At 35.2% G+C, this 19,594-nt stretch overlaps 1 protein-coding gene across 3 annotated transcripts; it reads left to right on the forward strand.

The window, feature by feature from the left end:
• The first annotated feature begins 791 nt into the window (after window positions 1-791).
• On the forward strand, window positions 792-18,537 carry LOC123707366 (zinc finger MYM-type protein 3). 3 transcript variants are annotated; one of them, XM_045657388.1, is made up of 19 exons: window positions 792-821; window positions 1,567-2,386; window positions 2,715-2,911; window positions 3,438-3,597; window positions 3,922-4,053; window positions 4,307-4,429; window positions 4,576-5,814; window positions 6,079-6,355; window positions 6,707-6,815; window positions 10,996-11,095; window positions 12,173-12,817; window positions 13,038-13,202; window positions 14,080-14,300; window positions 14,809-15,019; window positions 15,565-15,690; window positions 15,919-16,040; window positions 16,860-17,098; window positions 17,327-17,502; window positions 17,957-18,537. In XM_045657388.1, the coding sequence occupies exons 2-18, from the start codon at window positions 1,615-1,617 to the stop codon at window positions 17,499-17,501; spliced, it is 5,013 nt and encodes a 1,670-aa protein (XP_045513344.1). In that variant the 5' UTR covers window positions 792-821; window positions 1,567-1,614; the 3' UTR covers window position 17,502; window positions 17,957-18,537. The 3 variants fall into 3 exon arrangements, with proteins under 3 accessions (XP_045513344.1, XP_045513328.1, XP_045513336.1); XM_045657372.1 differs by lacking the exon at window positions 792-821 and adding an exon at window positions 828-1,087; XM_045657380.1 differs by lacking the exon at window positions 792-821 and adding an exon at window positions 828-1,060.
• Window positions 18,538-19,594: the final 1,057 nt, after the last annotated feature.

Consider the following 19,594-nt stretch of genomic DNA (forward strand, 5'->3'; position numbering starts at 1 on the left):
AACTGTAATTTTTATTTTATTACAGAACAGAGGGCAAACGGGCTTGATAGGGTGTAGAATAGGGTCACCTGATGTTTAATGATACTACTGCCCATGGGCACTCTCGGCTCGCAAGAAGGTGCGTGCTGTCGGCCTTTTGCAAATTGGTACGCACTTTTATTTTAGGAATCTAAATTAATAGTTATTTTGTTCAAAATTGTACTGTTAGTGCTGTATTTTTTTTGTCATAAGTCGATAAACTTATTCGGACCTACTATAGACGCGAAGATTAAACTTAAGGTCACGTGCTATTTAATTTGAGGTTGTTATTTATAGATAAAAATAATCAACCAATGGTAACTAAATAGGAAAACATATTAATTTGATCTTACTATATGACTGCTACATTAATTATTTTCGTGGCAATAAGTAATAACATCACTTATGTCGTCATTGTTTTTACGCAGACAGGGTTCACAAGGAGAAGGTTTTGGGGAGCTAAATTATAGAAGACGTTTAGTATGCGCTCTGTGAGATGAGCATAACTGTGCTTCAACAAATATTCCAATAACACCGATAGTACATAAACATACACATGTATAATTTAATCTCATTTCTAAAATATCAAAATATAAAAATTGTCAATTTTTTGCATCCTAAATATAATTTAAAAGGAAAATTTATATTGAAAATAATATGTGTAAGTAATCATGCAGTAATCGTATATAATATAATAGCTATAAAAAATCATAAGAAATGTATTATGTCAAATGTTTATCGATAATCAAAAGTTGTCAGGGGTCGTCTCTAGTAATGCCAAGCGCCAGTTTTACCAACAATAAGTAAGCAAAATTGATTAATGATTCCACAAAATGAAACTATTTTGAGATCCATTGCTTTCTCTTATTTGACATATCTTAAATGTAAATACAGACAAGTTTATGTTGTGACCGCAAACGAATAAAATAAATTAAACTAAATAGACTCAACATAAATAAAAAAATGATTTGACAGCTCCTTTCATATCCGCAAAATTGCTTGTACTACTCGAATCCAAAATGGTGGAAGTTTGTTGTGCTTGGTAATTTGTTTAAATTATTGTGTATTCGTAAGTAAATCCGATATAAATATTATCACATGAGGTATTATAATATCTCTCCTGTGGTTAATTATTTTAATGTTAATGTATTGCACTTTGTTTAACAATATGGAACGATACCAACAATGACAGCACCGCGCTCAATCATAAAACTCTTAAAAATTAGTTTATTTATTTTATTTTATAATGATTAAAATGGTAAACTTATAAAAAAAACAATTTTATGTCTCCTTTTTAAATAGTTAAATTTCACATATAAATTATTATGTATGACCAATAAGCGCGGGATTTTTATCGTAAAATCAACAACAATCACAAATATTGGCATTTGTATTGGAAGGTTATCCTGTTACATTTAAAACAAATATATATATTTAAAGAAAATGCAATATCTTGTAAGCCTCAACAATAATTATATTCTTTTCAATTTTAACATAACCTACAAACCCGGCGGATGCGGTAAAGGAATAAATGTTTTATTTTTTTAGATGCAGGAGATGTGGCATTAAGAAATATATGTCTATAACGGGTGTATAATGGATGAAAAGGAAGGTATTGCCGAAAGTTCCTCTGAGGTGGAGAAGGATGCTTTAACAGAGGAAGCACAAAAAGTAGATCACCTGAAAAATGAAACAGATATTGAACATGAAAAAAGTGATGATAAAACTTATACTGTTAGTGAATTAGAAAATAATGAACCTAATAGCATAAGTATTGAATCCAATGACAGTAATGATATTCAAAGTACTGTACACAATAAATGTAACGATGTTTTCAAAAGTGATGATATTCAGGGTACTGTGCCCAACACAGGTGAGGAAGTCATTGAGAGTGATGATATTTTAAGTCCTGTCCCCAACAAAATTGATGAACTCATTGAGAGTGATGATTGTAGAAATGCTGTAGCTAACAAATGTGATGAACACATCGAGAGTGATGATTTTAAAAATGTTGTAGTTAACAAATGTGATGTAAGTAACAAAATTGATGATAGTCAAAGTTCTGACACCATTGCTAGTGAAGGCCAAATTTCTGAACCAATTGGTGATAGTGAATCTAAACATGATGAACCTAATGTTATTGTCGATAAAGATGAAGACCCCGTTCCTAAGGAAGAATCTATTCCTAGTGCAGAACCCATTCCAATTGAAGCTATTAATTCACCCAGTCTATGTGAAACTATACAAGATCAAGAGTCAGAACCTGAAAAGCAAGTAAGTGAAGAGTCAAAAATTACTGATGAAAGTGACATTAATAAAGTTGAAAGTGAACAAAATGTAGATGAAAGTGATAAAGATGAATTAAAAGGTAAGCAAATATAAGTATCATTTTGTTTAAGACGTTCCAGTTAATGTAACATGTAACTAATAATTCTACCATTTAACTTTTAAATTTATCATTATAAAATTTTGTTCCATATATATTATTATATTTGTATTTTAATTTAAAATGGAAAAAAATATATGCTGGATTCAAGCTCTAAAAAAATATGATAGTTAATAGAATTAATTAAATTGGCATTCATGTTAAAAATTATTTATATATTATTTGTTTTGACAACATATGTCCTGATAGAATACTATATTAACTGCTCAATGCACCATACACCAATTAAATCTATTTGTTAATTTTATAGAAATAGTCAAAGAAATATCTGAAAAAGATTTAGAGGCTGCTGGTCCAAGTACAGAAGACACTAATCAAGATATAGACGAGACTAATCAAGATTCACTAACAGAAGTGTCTGAAACCAGCCAAGATAAGGTCCAGAAACCACAATTTGAAACCGCACCAAATGTTTCCATAGATGACTCACAGGATGACCATACAGAGGTAGTGCTATGTTATATCTGGCTTTACCCTAGGTTTGAATTTTAAAAATACATGTTGTAGTAGTGTATAGTTAAAAATACCTGTTGCAGTAGTGTATAGTTAAAAATACCTGTTGCAGTAGTTATTAGCAGTTCCACCTGGAATTAAAATTTAAAAGCTCAATAGATTTTTAAAGATCATTATTTTTTATCCGTTTGATTTAATTTTCTATTTTATATTAAAATTAGGATAGTAAAATGTTTCCATTTGAAAGTTACACAAGTAACTTAATTTGATCTAGTAAAAAAATTAATAAAGTAACAAACATTTAGATGCAGGATTGCATCCGTCTATTGTCCAAGTGAACACACAATCTTTTATCTTATACATATAACTTACATTGTAAAAAATTTACTTCTATCAATAATAAAAAAATCTGAGCTAATTAAAATGTTACATTAGTTATTGGGTCATTTAAAATATAGCTAAGCTAAAGTAAGTGCTACCAGGAGGACCAAGGATGCTTATTAAATGTTTATAATTTCAGGCACTAGATCCCTTTGATGCCTTGTTAAAGGACACCAATGACCCTCCAGCTGAAACAAGTACACAAACTGTTGATGCATCTTTAAACATTGATGATGATGATGATCACAATGTTGATAATCACATTGAGAGTGTTGATGGTGAAGATGATCACCAACCAGGTGAGTTCTGTAATAAAAGTCTTAAAATCTGATTAAAGCCAAGAGGCCGATTACTTGATTATCTTTCCAAAATGCTTTGGTATGTAAATAAATAAATATAGAATAATGATTTTAAATGTCCAGTATAAGTAAATAGAAGTACTTAAAAAAAATAGTTTTAGTTTTTAGTTTATTATTAAGAGTTCACACTTAAGATGTATGTAACAGTTCCATATGTCAAGTTCAATAATTTTCCATACATATGAATAGGTTTAGAATTAGAATCATTATTAGATTAAATGCTTCTCAGTATATAAAGTTTGTCTTTTTCTTTTTCAATGTTAGATGATTCGGATCATGCTGAACCAGGTGCGGATGAAGAGGTATGCTTGCTGCCCGACACTGAGAGAGAAATCTCTGAAGCAGACAAACAGGAGGCAGAAAAGGCATTGGCAGAGAAGCGTAGGCAGGCTGAAGGTAATTTGTAAAAGATATAAATTATGTGTTATAATTAAAATACAAATGAATTTAAGAAAATCTAGTTAATTACATATACATTGTAGTATGTCCTCAAAAGGTTTGGTCTACCCAACAAAGATTTATCAACCTGCTAAACGATTTTAAAATATGTGGAACATTGTAACTGCATTAGTGGCTAGGCTAGGAGTATTATTATTAAATTGATAGAGTACGGAAAATTAAGAACTTAATTCAATTTATAATCTTTAAGCGGAAGCAATGGCCACTCACCCCAAACAAGAAAGCGGTCCTGAAACGTGTGAAGATACCTCGCAGAACAATGATACAACAGAAACAGCAGAAGCTACAGTTGATGGAAATGAAATTGCTGCAGGTATTTATTCTGAATATATTTTTGTTAGGTGCACTATAAGTGAGACAGACAGCATTACTTTCCACTTTATTTTTTGTTTTGAAAATTCCTTATTAATAAATAATTGTTGTAACTGCTATATTACTATATAAATATATTTGTGACAGAAAAAGAAAATGACGAACAAGACGGCAACTCAGATGGTCAAGCTCTGACAGTTCAAGAAGTATCTTGTTCAGTGAACACCACCTGTAGTGTATGTGATGAACAGCACATGTGCAGTTATCTAGCGATAGTTGATGATAAACAACAATATTTCTGCTCGAAATCCTGTGTACGAACTTTTCAACAATCGTTTAACGAAGCTACCGTATGCATATTGCAGGACAAATTTCTCATAGATGAAATAGTCCCTAAAGAATACACTTGCTCAGAATGTGAAGAACAAAAAATTTGCTATTTCTACTACAAGTATGAAGGGGAGGATACATACTACTGCTCCTTGAAATGCCTCCACAGTATGATGGCTGATGAAGTAGAAAAATATTCTTTTAAGAGACAGAAAATATTCTTGGATGAGAAAAAAACCGAGAATGTCGAATGCATAAATTGTCAAAGTGTTGGAACTTGCGAGTATTCGGCGACTCGGTATGGGGAAGCGATGTATTTATGTTCGTCACAATGCCTCAAGAACTTTAACAAACTAGAGAATGGACGATATTCCGTCAGTAAAACGGCACCAGTCACACGCACGAACCCCCCACTGTTAAAGTTAAAAGTTATCAGTAATGCAACGGACAAATATTTAGGTGAGGCATACAAAATACAGGCCAAAACTCCGGCTTCGTTACAGACCGCTAGAGAAGAGAGAGATAGAACATTCCTCAGAATATGCAGGAATTGTTTTAAAATACTAAACGACAAAATGTTGACTTGGGAAACGATGGACTTCTGTAATAAAGTGTGTTTAGGTCGATATCAAAATAAAATCGGCTCGAAATGTGCGTATTGTAAAAGTTCGGTTCCTCCCACGAGTTTAGGAAAGTATTGTGTTAGGTTTGGTTATGATATACGTCAGTTTTGTAATTCACGATGCTTGGAGGAGTTCAAAAAAGGTTTAAAGATATGTTGTTACTGTCAGCGAGATATATCAGTGGGGCATGAAGGTTTTCTGGCTCCCGTGGGAGATAAGGGGCAATTTAAGGATTTTTGCAGTCAGCATTGTATGGAAAAGTTTGATCAGATGAGTAAAAATGTGTCGCCTCAACCGGTTTGGGCTAAATGTGCTGTATGTTCGTTGGAAAAGGCGACCACAATTGAAGTTGAAGATACGAATAGTGCCTGTCAAAGATTGTGCTCTGATCCCTGTTTTGCAGCCTTCAAGTTTGTCAATAATTTCCTACCAGGTAATTTTTTTTCTTTTATTTTTAGTCAATATATTGTATTTTTCTATAAAACACACAATCTTATAGAACTGGTGATATTATACGAAAGCCTTAACAAGTTGACAGAGATATAGATAAGCCTTTCCTTAAAAAAAAGATTTAGTTAAAGTTTTTTTTTTTCAATCTTCGCCACATTTATTTGTAGGTTGTTTCTAGTATATTCAAACAAAATCAGACCGCTTTTATTGTAATGACAAAAAACATAAATTTTAATTATATTTTCAGATCAGTGCCGCTGGTGTAAAAAGTACTTTGAGAGAAATGTAAATAAGAAATATTTCACGATATATGATGACAGTACACCCATCCCTTTCTGTTCGAAGTCTTGTATCAACATATATATCAGTAATTCCCGACATATAGTACCATGCAATTGGTGTAAAGTGAAGAAATATAATTTTGACATGATCCAATGGTCACACGACAACCAAACAATTATGATGTGCTCACTCAGCTGTTTGAATTTGTATGAGGTGTCTGTTAATGCGGTGTCTTCAAGGAGGTTTGTTTATTTTTTAAATTTTCCAAAAAACATGTTTTTTAGTCATTGGGAAAAAAATACTTTAGAATATGGGAAATTGGATCACTTTTGGTGCTAAAAGATTAACCACATGTGGCATAATCATGGCTTCAACTACCGACGATTTAATGACTTGTATGCAAAGAATGCTGGCCCACGTGCCTATAAACATATACATTCCTTTAATCAGCTATTCGCGCATGCGCAGAAATGTATCTGATTGGAGTGTATATACATATAATAGTTGGATAATTAAATTATGGTATTAAAAAAAACTGTTTAAGATATCTTAGTGTTATTTGATATAAAATTTTAAATATGGAATCATTTCAGGAAAAAGTGTGATATGTGTAAACGTGTTGCGCTAGCGCAGTATCACTTGACAATGTCCGATGCTACTGTTCGGAATTTCTGTACATACCAATGTGTTTTAAGTTTTCAGGTAAGTTCCTAATAATTCCTGGTTATTACTTCTAGTTCTAAAACAACTAAACTTATTAAGAAAAAACACGAAAGCAAATGTAAAAATCAGTTAGTGTATTATACCCATTCACGTTGTTATATATTGATTTTATCGCTCTATGAATAATCTAGACTTAAAATGACAGTTTATCTCGATACTAGAAGTACTATACTAACTAAGTAAGATACTAGCTCAAGAAAATATTATTTAAAAAACGATGGGAATATTTGATTCCAAAAATTACTGTAGTAATATAACAAACATACAAATTCTTACGTAAATCGAACAATATTTTTGAGGGTACTTACTTATTAACGCCACCGCGGCAAAAATTCTGTTTTTTATTGTTTGGTTAGGTTAGGTTAGTATATGTGGGAGTGCCCTAGTGGGAGTGCCATGCTGTTGCTTTCGGGCTTCAGCCAATCGGGCAGGCACGACCGGGGCAGTACCACTGTCTCACAGAAAACCGGCGTGAAGTGATGCAATAGGTTCATCTTATTGTACTCGCGTTTCGTGCGGTGAGTGAGACTCCCGGAGCCCATCAATTCCCCCCTCCCCCAGAATATGAAGATGCAGTTTAAACAGAGATTACCCCAGGGGGGTACCACACGTTTCCGCTGTGGAGAATCCCCCTCTGAGCGTCCATCATCGGAACAATCAGTATTCGGTGGTGGATGCACAGGCTGCCCTTCGTATTCTGGGGTGGGCAAAAACTGCTCAAAAAACTATAAGTTTCGATCTCGGGGCAAACGGAAGAATTTACCGAAGGCATCCCCTTCCACGCTCTCAGTGGACTTTACCAATGTTAGGGGGCTCAACTCTAATCTTAACGCGGTTCACTTTCACCTCGAAACTGCGAAGCCGGCCTTATTCTTCCTTACTGAGACTCAGATATCCTTCCCGGCTGATACTTCCTACCTCTCCTACCCGGGGTACAAATTGGAACATTCATTTGTGCCGCGGGCGGGAGTTTGCGTGTACGTCAGAGAGGATATCTGTTCTCGTCGCCTCGGGTCGCTTGAAGGAAGGGACCTATCTAGCCTCTGGCTGCGCGTAGACTGCGATGACCATCCGCGATTCTACGCATGCCTGTATAGGTCCCATAGCGGAAATACCGAAACTGAGCGACTCATTGAGCACATCCAATTGGCTACAGATTCCCTGCTCGAAGGGGTTCCTACCGCTGAAATCGTGATACTTGGCGATTTTAACGCTCACCATGCCGATTGGCTCGGTTCGGAAACCACCGATCACGCGGGAAGATCCTTTCACGACTTTGCTTTAGCTTACGACCTGTCACAAATGGTCCCTGCGATTACGCGAATACCAGATGTGGATGGTCATAAACCCTCTTTGTTGGACCTTCTGCTGACCTCACATCCGGAGACCTATCAAGTCTCTGTTGACCCGCCATTGGGTTCATCGGATCATTGTGTGGTCCGGAGTACTGTGCCTACTACGCGCCCTCCTCGGCCCCGTTTTTCGGGTTGTCGTCGTATTTGGCACTATCGGTCAGCAGATTGGGATGGGATGCGGTCTTTCTTTGCGTCCTACCCTTGGGGGCCTATGTGCTTTTCGTCGGAAGCTCCAGATTCCGTCGCTGCCTCTGTCGCCGAAGTGGTTCTGCAGGGCATGGAACTTTTTATTCCATTCTCTGCGGTGCCGATCGGTGGCAGGTCACAGCCCTGGTTTAAGCGTTCTTGCAAGGCGGCATCGCGTCGAAAGCGAGAATGCTTTAATGCATGGGCGGAAGCGGCGATATCTCGTGATGCCAATACCAGCGAACATAAAAAAGCATATAACTCAGCCTCCAGGTCCTTCAAACGGGAAATCGCTAAGGCAAAGTCAGAGCACATCGCCAGATTTGGCGAGAGATTGGCCCAACTCCCTTCTGGGACTCGAGCCTTCTGGTCTCTCGCCAAAGCTGTACAAGGGAATTTTTGTCAGCCATCGATACCACCGCTGCACAGAGAGGATGACTCGCTCGCCCACACTGCGAAGGAGAAGGCCGACCTCTTGGGCTGTCTCTTTGCGTCCAACTCGACTTTGGATGACCGGGGGAGATCACCACCGGCGATTTCGCGGTGTGATAACTCAATGCCGGAAATCACATTCCAGCAACGTGCTGTTCGCAGAGCACTATCTTCCTTGGACATTCATAAGTCGAGCGGGCCGGATGGTATCCCTCCAATTGTGCTGCGTACATGTGCTCCTGAGTTGGCTCCGGTCCTGACGCGCCTTTTCCGGTACCTGTACTCGCTCGGCACTGTCCCGAAGTGCTGGAAGACCGCTTCGATACATCCGATCCCTAAAAAAGGCGATCGCACTGATCCATCCAACTATCGCCCAATCGCAATAACCTCCTTGTTCTCCAAAATAATGGAATCCATTATTAATGGCCAGCTCTTGAGTTATCTAGAGGGCCACCAGCTGATTAGCGATTATCAGTACGGCTTTCGTCGTGGTCGTTCAGCTGGTGACCTTCTAGTATACCTTACTCATAGATGGGCAGAGGCAATTGAGTCCAAGGGGGAGGCACTAGCGGTTAGTTTGGACATAGCGAAAGCCTTCGATCGGGTGTGGCACAAAGCACTGCTCTCGAAGCTACCAGCCTACGGGCTTCCTGAGAAATTATGCGACTGGATCTCCAGCTTTCTAGCCGATCGGAGCATCAAGGTCGTCGTCGACGGAGCATGTTCCGACCTTAAACCCGTGAATGCTGGGGTCCCACAAGGCTGTGTTCTGTCCCCGACCCTGTTTCTTCTGCATATCAATGACATGTTGCAACTTAGCAACATTCATTGCTATGCGGACGACAGCACTGGGGATACTCTTTACACTGGCCGGGCAGGTATTTCTCGGGCAGTTGTCGATGAGTACCGGAACAAACTTGTGTCTGAAGTCGAAACTCTTTTACGTGGAGTCTCGGACTGGGGTAGACTAAACCTAGTCCAATTTAACCCCAAGAAGACACAAGTTTGCGCGTTTTCCGCGAAAAAAATACCCTTTGTCGCTACTCCTCTTTTCGAAAACACTCTTCTTGAAGCCACAGCCAGCATCGGAATACTTGGCGTTGACATATCGAACGACGTTCAGTTTCGCGGTCATTTGGAGGGAAAGGCTAAATTAGCCTCCAAAAAGCTTGGTGTGCTCAGCAAGGCGAGACGGTACTTCACTCCGGGCCACCGCTTGCAACTCTATAAAGCGCAAATACGGCCCCACATGGAATACTGTTCTCACCTCTGGGCGGGGGCTCCCCAGTACCAGCTCCTTCCACTTGACCGTATCCAACGAAGAGCGGTTCGAATCGTCGATGACCAATCCCTCTCCGAGCGGCTCGATCCTTTGGCGTTGCGTAGAGATGTGGGGTCACTCTGCATCTTCTACCGCATTTACCATGGAGAGTGTTCAGAGGAGTTGTTCGGATTAATACCTGCAGCTGAGTTTCAGCATCGGACGTCGAGGCAAAATACAAAATTCCACCCGTATCACCTCGACGTCCGACGTTCCACGACTGAGCGTTTCTCAAGGCAATTTTTGCCGCGCACCACCGCTATGTGGAACCAGCTGCCCACTGAAGTATTTCCGAACCAATTCGACTTAGGGTCCTTCAAGAAAAGAGCGTACAAATTCTTAAAAGGCCGGCAACGCACTCGCGAGCCCTCTGGCATTGAGAGTGTCCATGGGCGGCGGTATCACTTAACATCAGGTGAGCCTCCTGCCCGTTTGCCCCCTATTTTAAAAAAAAAAAAAAAAAAAAAAAAAATATTAATATTTCATATAACTATAACTGTTTCCGTTGCGTTAAAGTGGTTAGGCTTTATTATTCTAAAACTTTAAAATAAAATATGAATATACTAACCTAACCTAACCAAACAATAAATAATAGAATTTTTGCCGCGGTGGCGTTAATAGGTAAGTACCTCTTTGTCTAGTAATCGAACATTAAATAAGTCAGTTTTTTTTATTATAGAATTATTGCATGGTCATTCATTAAATGACACACCTATGAAATACATAAAGACGACAAAATATTATTACATCTTATTAAGGCTTATTGTATTCTTAGTGCAATTATCACATTAAATTGATAACTGTGTTTTCAATGTTAGAATATTTTTCTCTTTATTGTATATTGAAGATTTAAATAATATTACAGAGTCAATATAAAGAGGCTGTACCAATGATCAGTGAACATGGTGATGCACAAGCTGTCCCCACTGGTACACCGAGGCGGTCTTATACTACTAAAGTTACTGGTATGTAGAAGAGTAGAACTCTTTATATTCTATCTTTATAAGAACAAACGAGCAGGAGGCTCTCGATGGTAACTGATACCCACCCATGAATATGTGGCAGTAAAGTATTTAATTGAATCTCTAGACAGTTAATTAAACATCGATATTCAATCAAGTCGCTAAAGTTCCGTCAGACAAGTGAGTGAACGAAACGTTTAACGAGTTTCCTAAACGATAGGCAAAAAGACTAACCTAACCTAACCATTTACAATAAAACAAAACACGGAATTTCCAAGATCTCAGTTCTTCACGATCACACCGAAATAACAATAAAAAATTAAATAATCATGGCGGAGTCTTGTTTTACATTGTTAATCAACACGCTGGCTTTCGGTCAGACGGATAGTTAAAAGTTTTCGACGCTGCTTTATTGAAATCAAAATGCTAGCGACTGGATTGAATATTGATCTTTAATTAACTGTCTACATTATTAAATTAACTCTATGATTTAACTACTTTACTGCGACAGATACACTGCTAGAAGGCTCGCGAGTGCGTAGCCGGCCATTAAGGAATGGTCCGTATGGTCTTTTTTTGTTGGACCCTAAGTTATATTAGTTTGTAAAAGGTGGGCAGTTGACACCATATGTGGTGGTGCGTCTAATAAGTAATAGACAGTAAGTCAAATTTGCTTTGTATATATATCTTTTAACTTTAAAATAATTATGTAAATTTAAAGTGAACGAAACCTTCGTAAATAAAAAATCAGTTAAAAGTTAATTAAATTAATTAAATAAATAGGCAACATTCTTTTTTTATTCTACTAATTTTTAAGTAATTTAAAGGTGTTATTACGTATGTTTCTCCAGTTATGTGAGTTATTTTATTAATGTAATTCCTGTTTTCGTATTTTTATAGGTATATGTTATTCAATAGACAAATGGTGTCATAAAGTTAGTAATTTTAAAATAGTAAATATTGATAGTCACTGTTATAGTTCAGAATCTAACTGATAAAATAATGTTTTCTGTTTGGGTCGAAAGAATAAAGTTATAGAAATTTGAGTTTATAATTACATTTTGATATTTTACCTTACAGCGCAAACGAAAGCCCAAACCCGTTCGACATCGGGCATGCCCGTAATTTCGAACGTACAATCTTTGGCCACCCCCCCTCTCATTCCCACCCCCACTAGGGCGAAATCAAAACGTCTCCAACAAATACAGGCGCCAGAGCCGGAACCACCTACCATTCCTGAAACACCACCTCCGCCCCCCAAACCTCCAACTCCACCCCCTCCGCCGCCCCCCAAAATATTCAACCATGTAATTGTTAAAACGTTGCCCCCCCACGAAGTAGCCAATAAAGGTACAATGGCAAAACCTATGATGGTTTCAAAGGGTATTTCCTGCCGCCCTCATCCCTGTACTAAAGAATGTCAAACAGATTCTAGTCTAGAACGAAAAGTGCTCATTCCAGTCCCTGTCCCAATATACGTCCCAGTTCCATGTGCTATGTGGTCTTTACCATTCCCTGTCCCAGTACCTATTCCTCTACCGATACCCACTCCGGTGTTTATACCAACAACGAGGAATTCGGCTAAGGGTATCATGAAAGAGATCAATAAGATTCACGATAAAATGCCGACTGATCCGTTTGAGGCCGAAATACTGATGATGGCGGAAATGGTGGCTGGTGATAAGAAGAAGGATCAGAGTGATTCTGATACAGATGAGGAAAACGGTAAGTTGTGTATATTAAATGTAGATTATTGTAAAGTTACTAAACGCTGAAAATAAATATATAGTCGAAAAAATGGTTTAGAAAGATTTTATTCTATCCATTTATATTTACTCGATATATAATTCTACCCGTAGAGTTTATAAGTATAAATGTTAAGTTAAAAACTCGAATGTTTGATGAACGAAGAATGAAACGAAAAACCTTTTTAATTTGTTTTCAGAAGGTTTTAGTCCAGTGGCTGGTATAGATGGGAACAACGCGTTCGGTGAAGACATGCTTCAAATGGCTTTAAAAATGGCGACGGAGTATGAAGAACAACCCGTTGATCTAGAGTCCGCTATGACAGCTAATACTATCACACCGAGCTCACATCCCGGCATGCCAGGTAGAACACTGCTTAATTGTTATACATTTAAATTTATCAAAATATGTTATACATATATATATAAATTTTAAAAAAACATAAATAAGTAAAACACTACTACAATTTCTATAAATTTATCAAAATATGTTATATATATCATATGAAAATTTGAAAAACAAAATAAGTTGAGCAATTCTAAAATTTCTGAAAAATTTATCAAAATATGTTTAAATTTGCAAAATTAAATAAACCCGTGAAATTATATATTTACTCAGTTTATTGCTCTTTATTATCACCTCGTAAAATGAATATAGAGATCGTGCTTCAATGTAAGTATTTTACTGAAATGTTTAGAATCCATTACTAAACCAGTGCTGTATTGAGCCAGTATAGGCCCTTAATTAAAATAAATAAGGATTATTGCTTCGGCAAATTATGTTCTCATAGTATTGGAATTCATATATATTTTCCTTTGTCAGTATTGATATTTTTATCTGTACAACAATAACTGTTTCGAAATGTTGAAGAAATTTAAATATAGATAAAAATGTCAAACATTTTTTTTCAATAATGTGTAAAGTTTCAATAATACATAAAATACAATGTAAATACGAATCTAAATATTGGTTTTTGATATACAAGTGTCATAACTAACGGCTAACCTGAGTCTTACCCTGAAAGGCATCACCATATCATAAATAAGAAATAAATACTTGTACTCAACATTTTTGGCTGATAAGCAATAAGTTGGAAAATAATTTATCTCTTAATAAAAAAAAAATCATCGCAGTATGGGTCGTATAGTTTTGCGCTATAATAACTGCGTATGTGACATACTGCGTAAATATCAGCCGCCACAATCAAGATGGCTTGGAAAACATTATCCGGCAACCCACAGGCTTGGAAGGCGAAGGAATGCACCACCATCACATGATGGTGTTGGAACAGCAGCGAGCCGTGGCAGCCCTTAGGGCATCGCAGCCGGCCCGCAAGCGAGCCCCGCCGGCCCCACCTCCGCGGCCTTCGCGCTCCTCCAAGCGGAGGAGGGAACCTGCCCCACCAGCGCCAGAGCCCCCGAGGGAACCCGTGGAGAAGCCCGACGCTAATATGTGTCTTAAGGTATTTCTTATTATTCTTATATAGTACGTACAGGTACACTATCTAGCATATATGTTTTAACCTCTGAGAACAACTGAAAAAACAAACTAGGAAACAAATTTGTTATGAATTGTGTTTTAGTATCAAACTATAACATCGGACATCGGTATTTGTATGTAAAATCTTAGTTCTAACTCTGCACACAAAAGTTATTTTCGATATTTTTTTCTATTCTCTCTCATAAAATTGAACATAGTATTGTCTTTTGTTAGCATAGCTTTTACACATTAAGAAAAACACTTTTTGAACGGATTGAAGCTATTATTAAAAACTTACAATTATTTACATAATTTTATTTATATTATATTTATTTAATTTGTCCGACGTTTCGGGTGCTTTTCAGCGTGCGTGGTCACGGTCAATCCGTTCAAAAGTGTTTTTCTTAAAATTATACATCTCAAATTAATTTTCTTTTGGCAAAAGATAATTTATGATGAATACTTTCTTATAACCAAATGTATATTTTTAGTACACATTTGGCGTGAACGCGTGGAAACAATGGGTGATGACAAAGAACGCTGAAATCGAGAAAAGTTCTATTAGAAGAAAACCTTTTAAGTCTGAAATACTTCAACTGACGGCTGATGAACTTAACTATTCGTTGTGTCTGTTCGTCAAGGAAGTCCGGAAACCCAATGGCAGCGAGTACGCACCTGACACTATATATTATTTGGTTTTAGGTGAGTTATTTTGTATTTTGAAACGGTTATCGATCATGCCCTAAGAATTTAAAATAAAAGACGATAGCGTGTTTGGGTGGTGAAAAGAACGTAAAAAAAATCTTCTACTAAAATGATGATTTTTCATATATGGTCAAGTATTAAGAGGTTTAAGACTAACCCCCATCAAAGATCACGTGTAGTTAGTACCTACAAAGAATCTTAAATTTTTATAATATTATTTTTAAGTACCGGTCGGTATAAAGTATAATCTAATCCTATTCAAGAAAATTAAGGACCATGATAAAAATTTCTAGACAGAAAGTTTGCAGGTTGTTTTTGACTGGCATAAAAATAATATTAAACGATTGTAATCGAGCGAAAAATAGATATTGTAGAAATCACGTGTTTGACGAAAAAATAAGTATACGTAATATCTTACTAGACCTCCTTATGATATTTCGTGATTTTTATCGAACCTCACGTGATTATCGGACAGCCCTTTATAGAAACAAAACTTTATCTTTACATATCTAAATATAATTCATAATATAATTTATTTACAGGTATTCAACAATATTTGTTTGAAAACGGTAGGATAGACAATATATTCACGGACCCATATTATGAAAAGTTTACCGATTGCTTGGACGAAGTAGCGAGGAAGTTTTCTGTTTTATATAATGATTCACGTAAGTATGCAAAAATATAAATAAAAAAATGTACCTATGAGTCTTCAAATATTTCAGCTCAGAAATGTATTGCCAATTTCTGCCTGAGTCTGAATTATTTAAAGCACTTTTACTCATCGGAATATGGAAAATGAATTCTGATTAAGCTCTTAAACAAACAATTCTAATAAAAAATCTTAAAATTCCATTAAGGTACTCTATAATTGTTATTTATATATAATATTTCAGAGTACATAGTAACACGAGTAGAGGAGGAACATCTCTGGGAGAGCAAACAGTTGGGAGCGCATTCACCGCACGTTTTACTCTCAACGCTTATGTTCTTCAATACTAAACATTTTAATTTAGTGGTAAGAGAAGTTTAATAAATTCCAAAACTGGCAATTTCTTTAATACTAACATATTATGTGTTTTTTTCCTATGTAACTTATTTATATGAGTAGATTAATTAATTTACGCCAAACAATAAAAAATATGATAAAAATAATTAATATCCCAAATAAGATAAAACTTCGCTTGCATTAAGCTTCTCCACGTGCGCTTTAGAAACGTTCATAATAAAAATTACGACACATAACTACAATTTTTTATATATTACTAGCTGCCCCCGCGAACTTCGTTTCTCATTAATGTGATTTTACTCATGTCTACCTTTTTAGTACATACCAAACATGGAACATTTTGATAACCTACCACCCCTGTTCGGTTTTCCGGAATGAAATTTTTTAGGTTATCTGTAAATATTTCTTTGTATAAACCTCAGATTTCAAGTAAAATTTTCTTAATTAACAAATAAAATGTAGGGGTGATAGTAGAGGGGTGAAAATTTTGGGTTCCTGGGGTATGATGTATCATAAAAAAATTTGTCTTCAAAATAAAAAAATAAAATTGACGTGGACACTCCTTATCACTTAGGAGTTGGAAATATAGATAGTAGCCGATTCTCAGACTTACTGAATATGCGTAGAAAAAATCATAAGGACCGGTCGAGCCGTTTCGGAGGAGTATGGGAACGAACGTTGTGACACGTGAATTTTATATATATAGATGTAAACAAATCTATTCTATGTTTAGTATAAATAATAATGATAAAAGATAAAAGCTTGTTGCTTTACAATACAATTAATTGATATTTTTATATTTAAAAACTGTTCAATAACCCATTTCAGACAGTAGACGAGCACATGCAGCTATCCTTTTCCCATATAATGAAGCATTGGAAACGCAATCCTAATCAGCCGGGCCAAGCTAAAATACCAGGCGCAAGAAATGTACTTTTACGATTTTACCCACCCCAATCTGCACTTGAAGCGAATTCTCGGAAGAAAAAGGTCTACGAACAACAGGAAAATGAGGAAAATCCTCTCAGATGTCCAGTTAAACTTTACGAATTTTATATATCTAAATGGTAAGACATCGCTCTTTAATGAGGTACGAAATCTGTCAAAAAATTATCGTATTTTAAATTTTTTATTATATTTATTTATCGAAATTTATTAGAAGAACAAGGCTTTATTAAAAATGCTGTGATATCAGTTCTAATTAAGTTTTCTGTTATAAAAGTTGCGTTATTTGGTTTGATATACTGAAAAATAAATTAAATAAATATTTCAAAAATACCTTATGTCTTGTTCAGTCCCGAATCTGTGCGCACGCGCAACGATGTGTTCTACTTACAACCGGAGAGATCGTGCGTGCCCGACTCGCCCGTGTGGTACTCCACGCAGCCCCTCAGCAGACACGCCCTTGCCAAGATGCTACATCGTGTCAAAATGGTTAAGGAGATCAACATTGCGTTGCTCACCAGCTAAGGTATTCTAATCAGCTAATAGTACTCCATAAAAAAACTATTTATTACTATTTTTCTAAAATGAAAAGTTAATATAAGACTTAAAGTAACCAAAATTGTACTATGAAAACAAAATTATAACCGTCAAGAATAACTAAGTTCTTTTTATATTTTTAATAGTCGTAAATTCTACTACTAGTAGAAGTTACAATTAATTTAACTTCTTTTCTGACGTTCGTAAGTATGCTTGTTTACCCATATGAATTAAGTTATTTTGAGTTTGAGTTACAACTGCCAATTGCCATAACAAACTTGATTTGATTTGTATGTCTTTTTATTTACTGACAAAGAAAAGATACCCCTGTAACAAAACATGTGGTTAACGTACCAATTAGAAAATTAAGGAAATGTTTAAATAATTCTACAGATTGACCCACCATTAATAGAATTAATATAACTAAGAATGTTTATTTCCAGATTACACTTACGAGTGTTTTGAAGGAGAACATTCGTGATGATTTGTACAATGTTACGTTTCGGATTCTGACTGTGTTGCCAGAATATTGTTGTGAAATTTACAATGTATATTTTTTTAACTTTGTATATCAGCCAGCAAAATGGACACCTTAATTTAAAAGAAATTGTTTCTATTTCATAATTTTATAATGTTATTATTCTATGCGGGCAAAATATTGACTTTCATTTTATTCATGATTTCATTTTATTCATTATTTTTGAACAGAATATTATTTGACAATCAAGGTAAGTTTGATTCTATTTCAACTATACAGTCGCTAAGCGATAATAGCAAGTAAATAATTTTGTTTACCAAAATTCTTCATGTATGTAATATATAAAACAAAATTGTAATTTGTAGGTTTGTTATATGTAACATTATTCCATATATAGCAAAAATAGCACACCTACTTGTAATAAAATCAATTAAATATAATGGGACAGATTTTTTATTGAATAGATTTTTAGATAAAGAGTCAAGATTTCATATTATAATAATTTTAAGTCTAATAATAATTTACCGTAAGTTACATTAGTGCTATGTAAAAAGAATACAGATTCTCGTAAAACAGTGTTTTATTTTTATTTACCTATTATTTAAGTTGCTTAAAAATAGAATAGTGACACGAGACATTTTTGTTTTTTTGGTTACATTACTTTTTATATAAAATAATATATTTGGGTAGAAAAGTTAAATGACTTATGATAAAAATCGTCATCATGTTTGTTTTTGTAGTTTGAGTTTGATTGTTGTCATTTAACAGCAAACCAGGGGAAATACACTAAATAATAATAATCCTTTTAATGACTTTCTACGAAAGATTCAATTAAGGGTTTCGTTAACTTAATTTGGTTTACTCCCTCGTTTATTAAGACTTTACAATCACATTATTTTCTGCCTAATATGCCATAAAATAACATCATATTTTAACTCGTTTTTTGCTCAGAGAAAAGCCAGAAAGGAAACAAGTTATTGTTGTACAGACATTTTTAAATTTGCCGCGATTTGATAAGTTTAATTTTCGTTTGCCAGACTCAAAATGTACTTAATGTGTTACATTCACTTTTAAAATGTTATTTTAATAGTGTTTTTTTTTTTCTATGTCAACACAGACGTGTAATATTATGTAGCTATAAAAAAATAACCTAATGCACAAATCAAGAAGCTATTAAAATTGCTGTAAAGTACAAAAATATATTAATTATATGACCTGATTCGTTTGAAATAATAAAGATTCATTCAATTAAGTCCCTGAGCATGATTATGAGTTTTAAAATATATTATTTTTTGACAGTAAAATGCTATAAGAATTATAGTACAGTGTTTTGATGGATGCGGTATGCAGATTAATATTGAAGTTATGTCTGGTAATCTTTTATAAGTAAAATTATCCTTTAAATTTATCTAAAAATCGAAGTAGCATCGAGGACTTCCGCATATTATTTACTCTTTAATTTGAAGAAAACACAAATATTATGAGTTATGACTCTTCCACTTTACTAGTAATAGTCGATTTTGTAACCTGCAAGTGATAAAAATGATAAAATTGGTTTTTAGGTCTATTCTGTATAAATGTCTACCGAAGAAAAAACACTATT

The sequence above is a fragment of the Pieris brassicae genome, chromosome 1 (genome assembly GCF_905147105.1).
Source record: "Pieris brassicae chromosome 1, ilPieBrab1.1, whole genome shotgun sequence".
NCBI lineage: Eukaryota > Metazoa > Arthropoda > Insecta > Lepidoptera > Pieridae > Pieris > Pieris brassicae.

Excerpts from the sequence above, each read along its gene's own strand:
- LOC123707366 (XM_045657388.1), top strand. The coding sequence starts at position 1,615 with ATGGATGAAAAGGAAGGTATTGCCGAAAGTTCCTCTGAGGTGGAGAAG. Across the intron at positions 5,815-6,078 it reads TGTCAATAATTTCCTACCAG|ATCAGTGCCGCTGGTGTAAA; the intron begins GTAATTTTTTTT and ends TTATATTTTCAG. Across the intron at positions 16,041-16,859 it reads CTAAACATTTTAATTTAGTG|ACAGTAGACGAGCACATGCA; the intron begins GTAAGAGAAGTT and ends AACCCATTTCAG.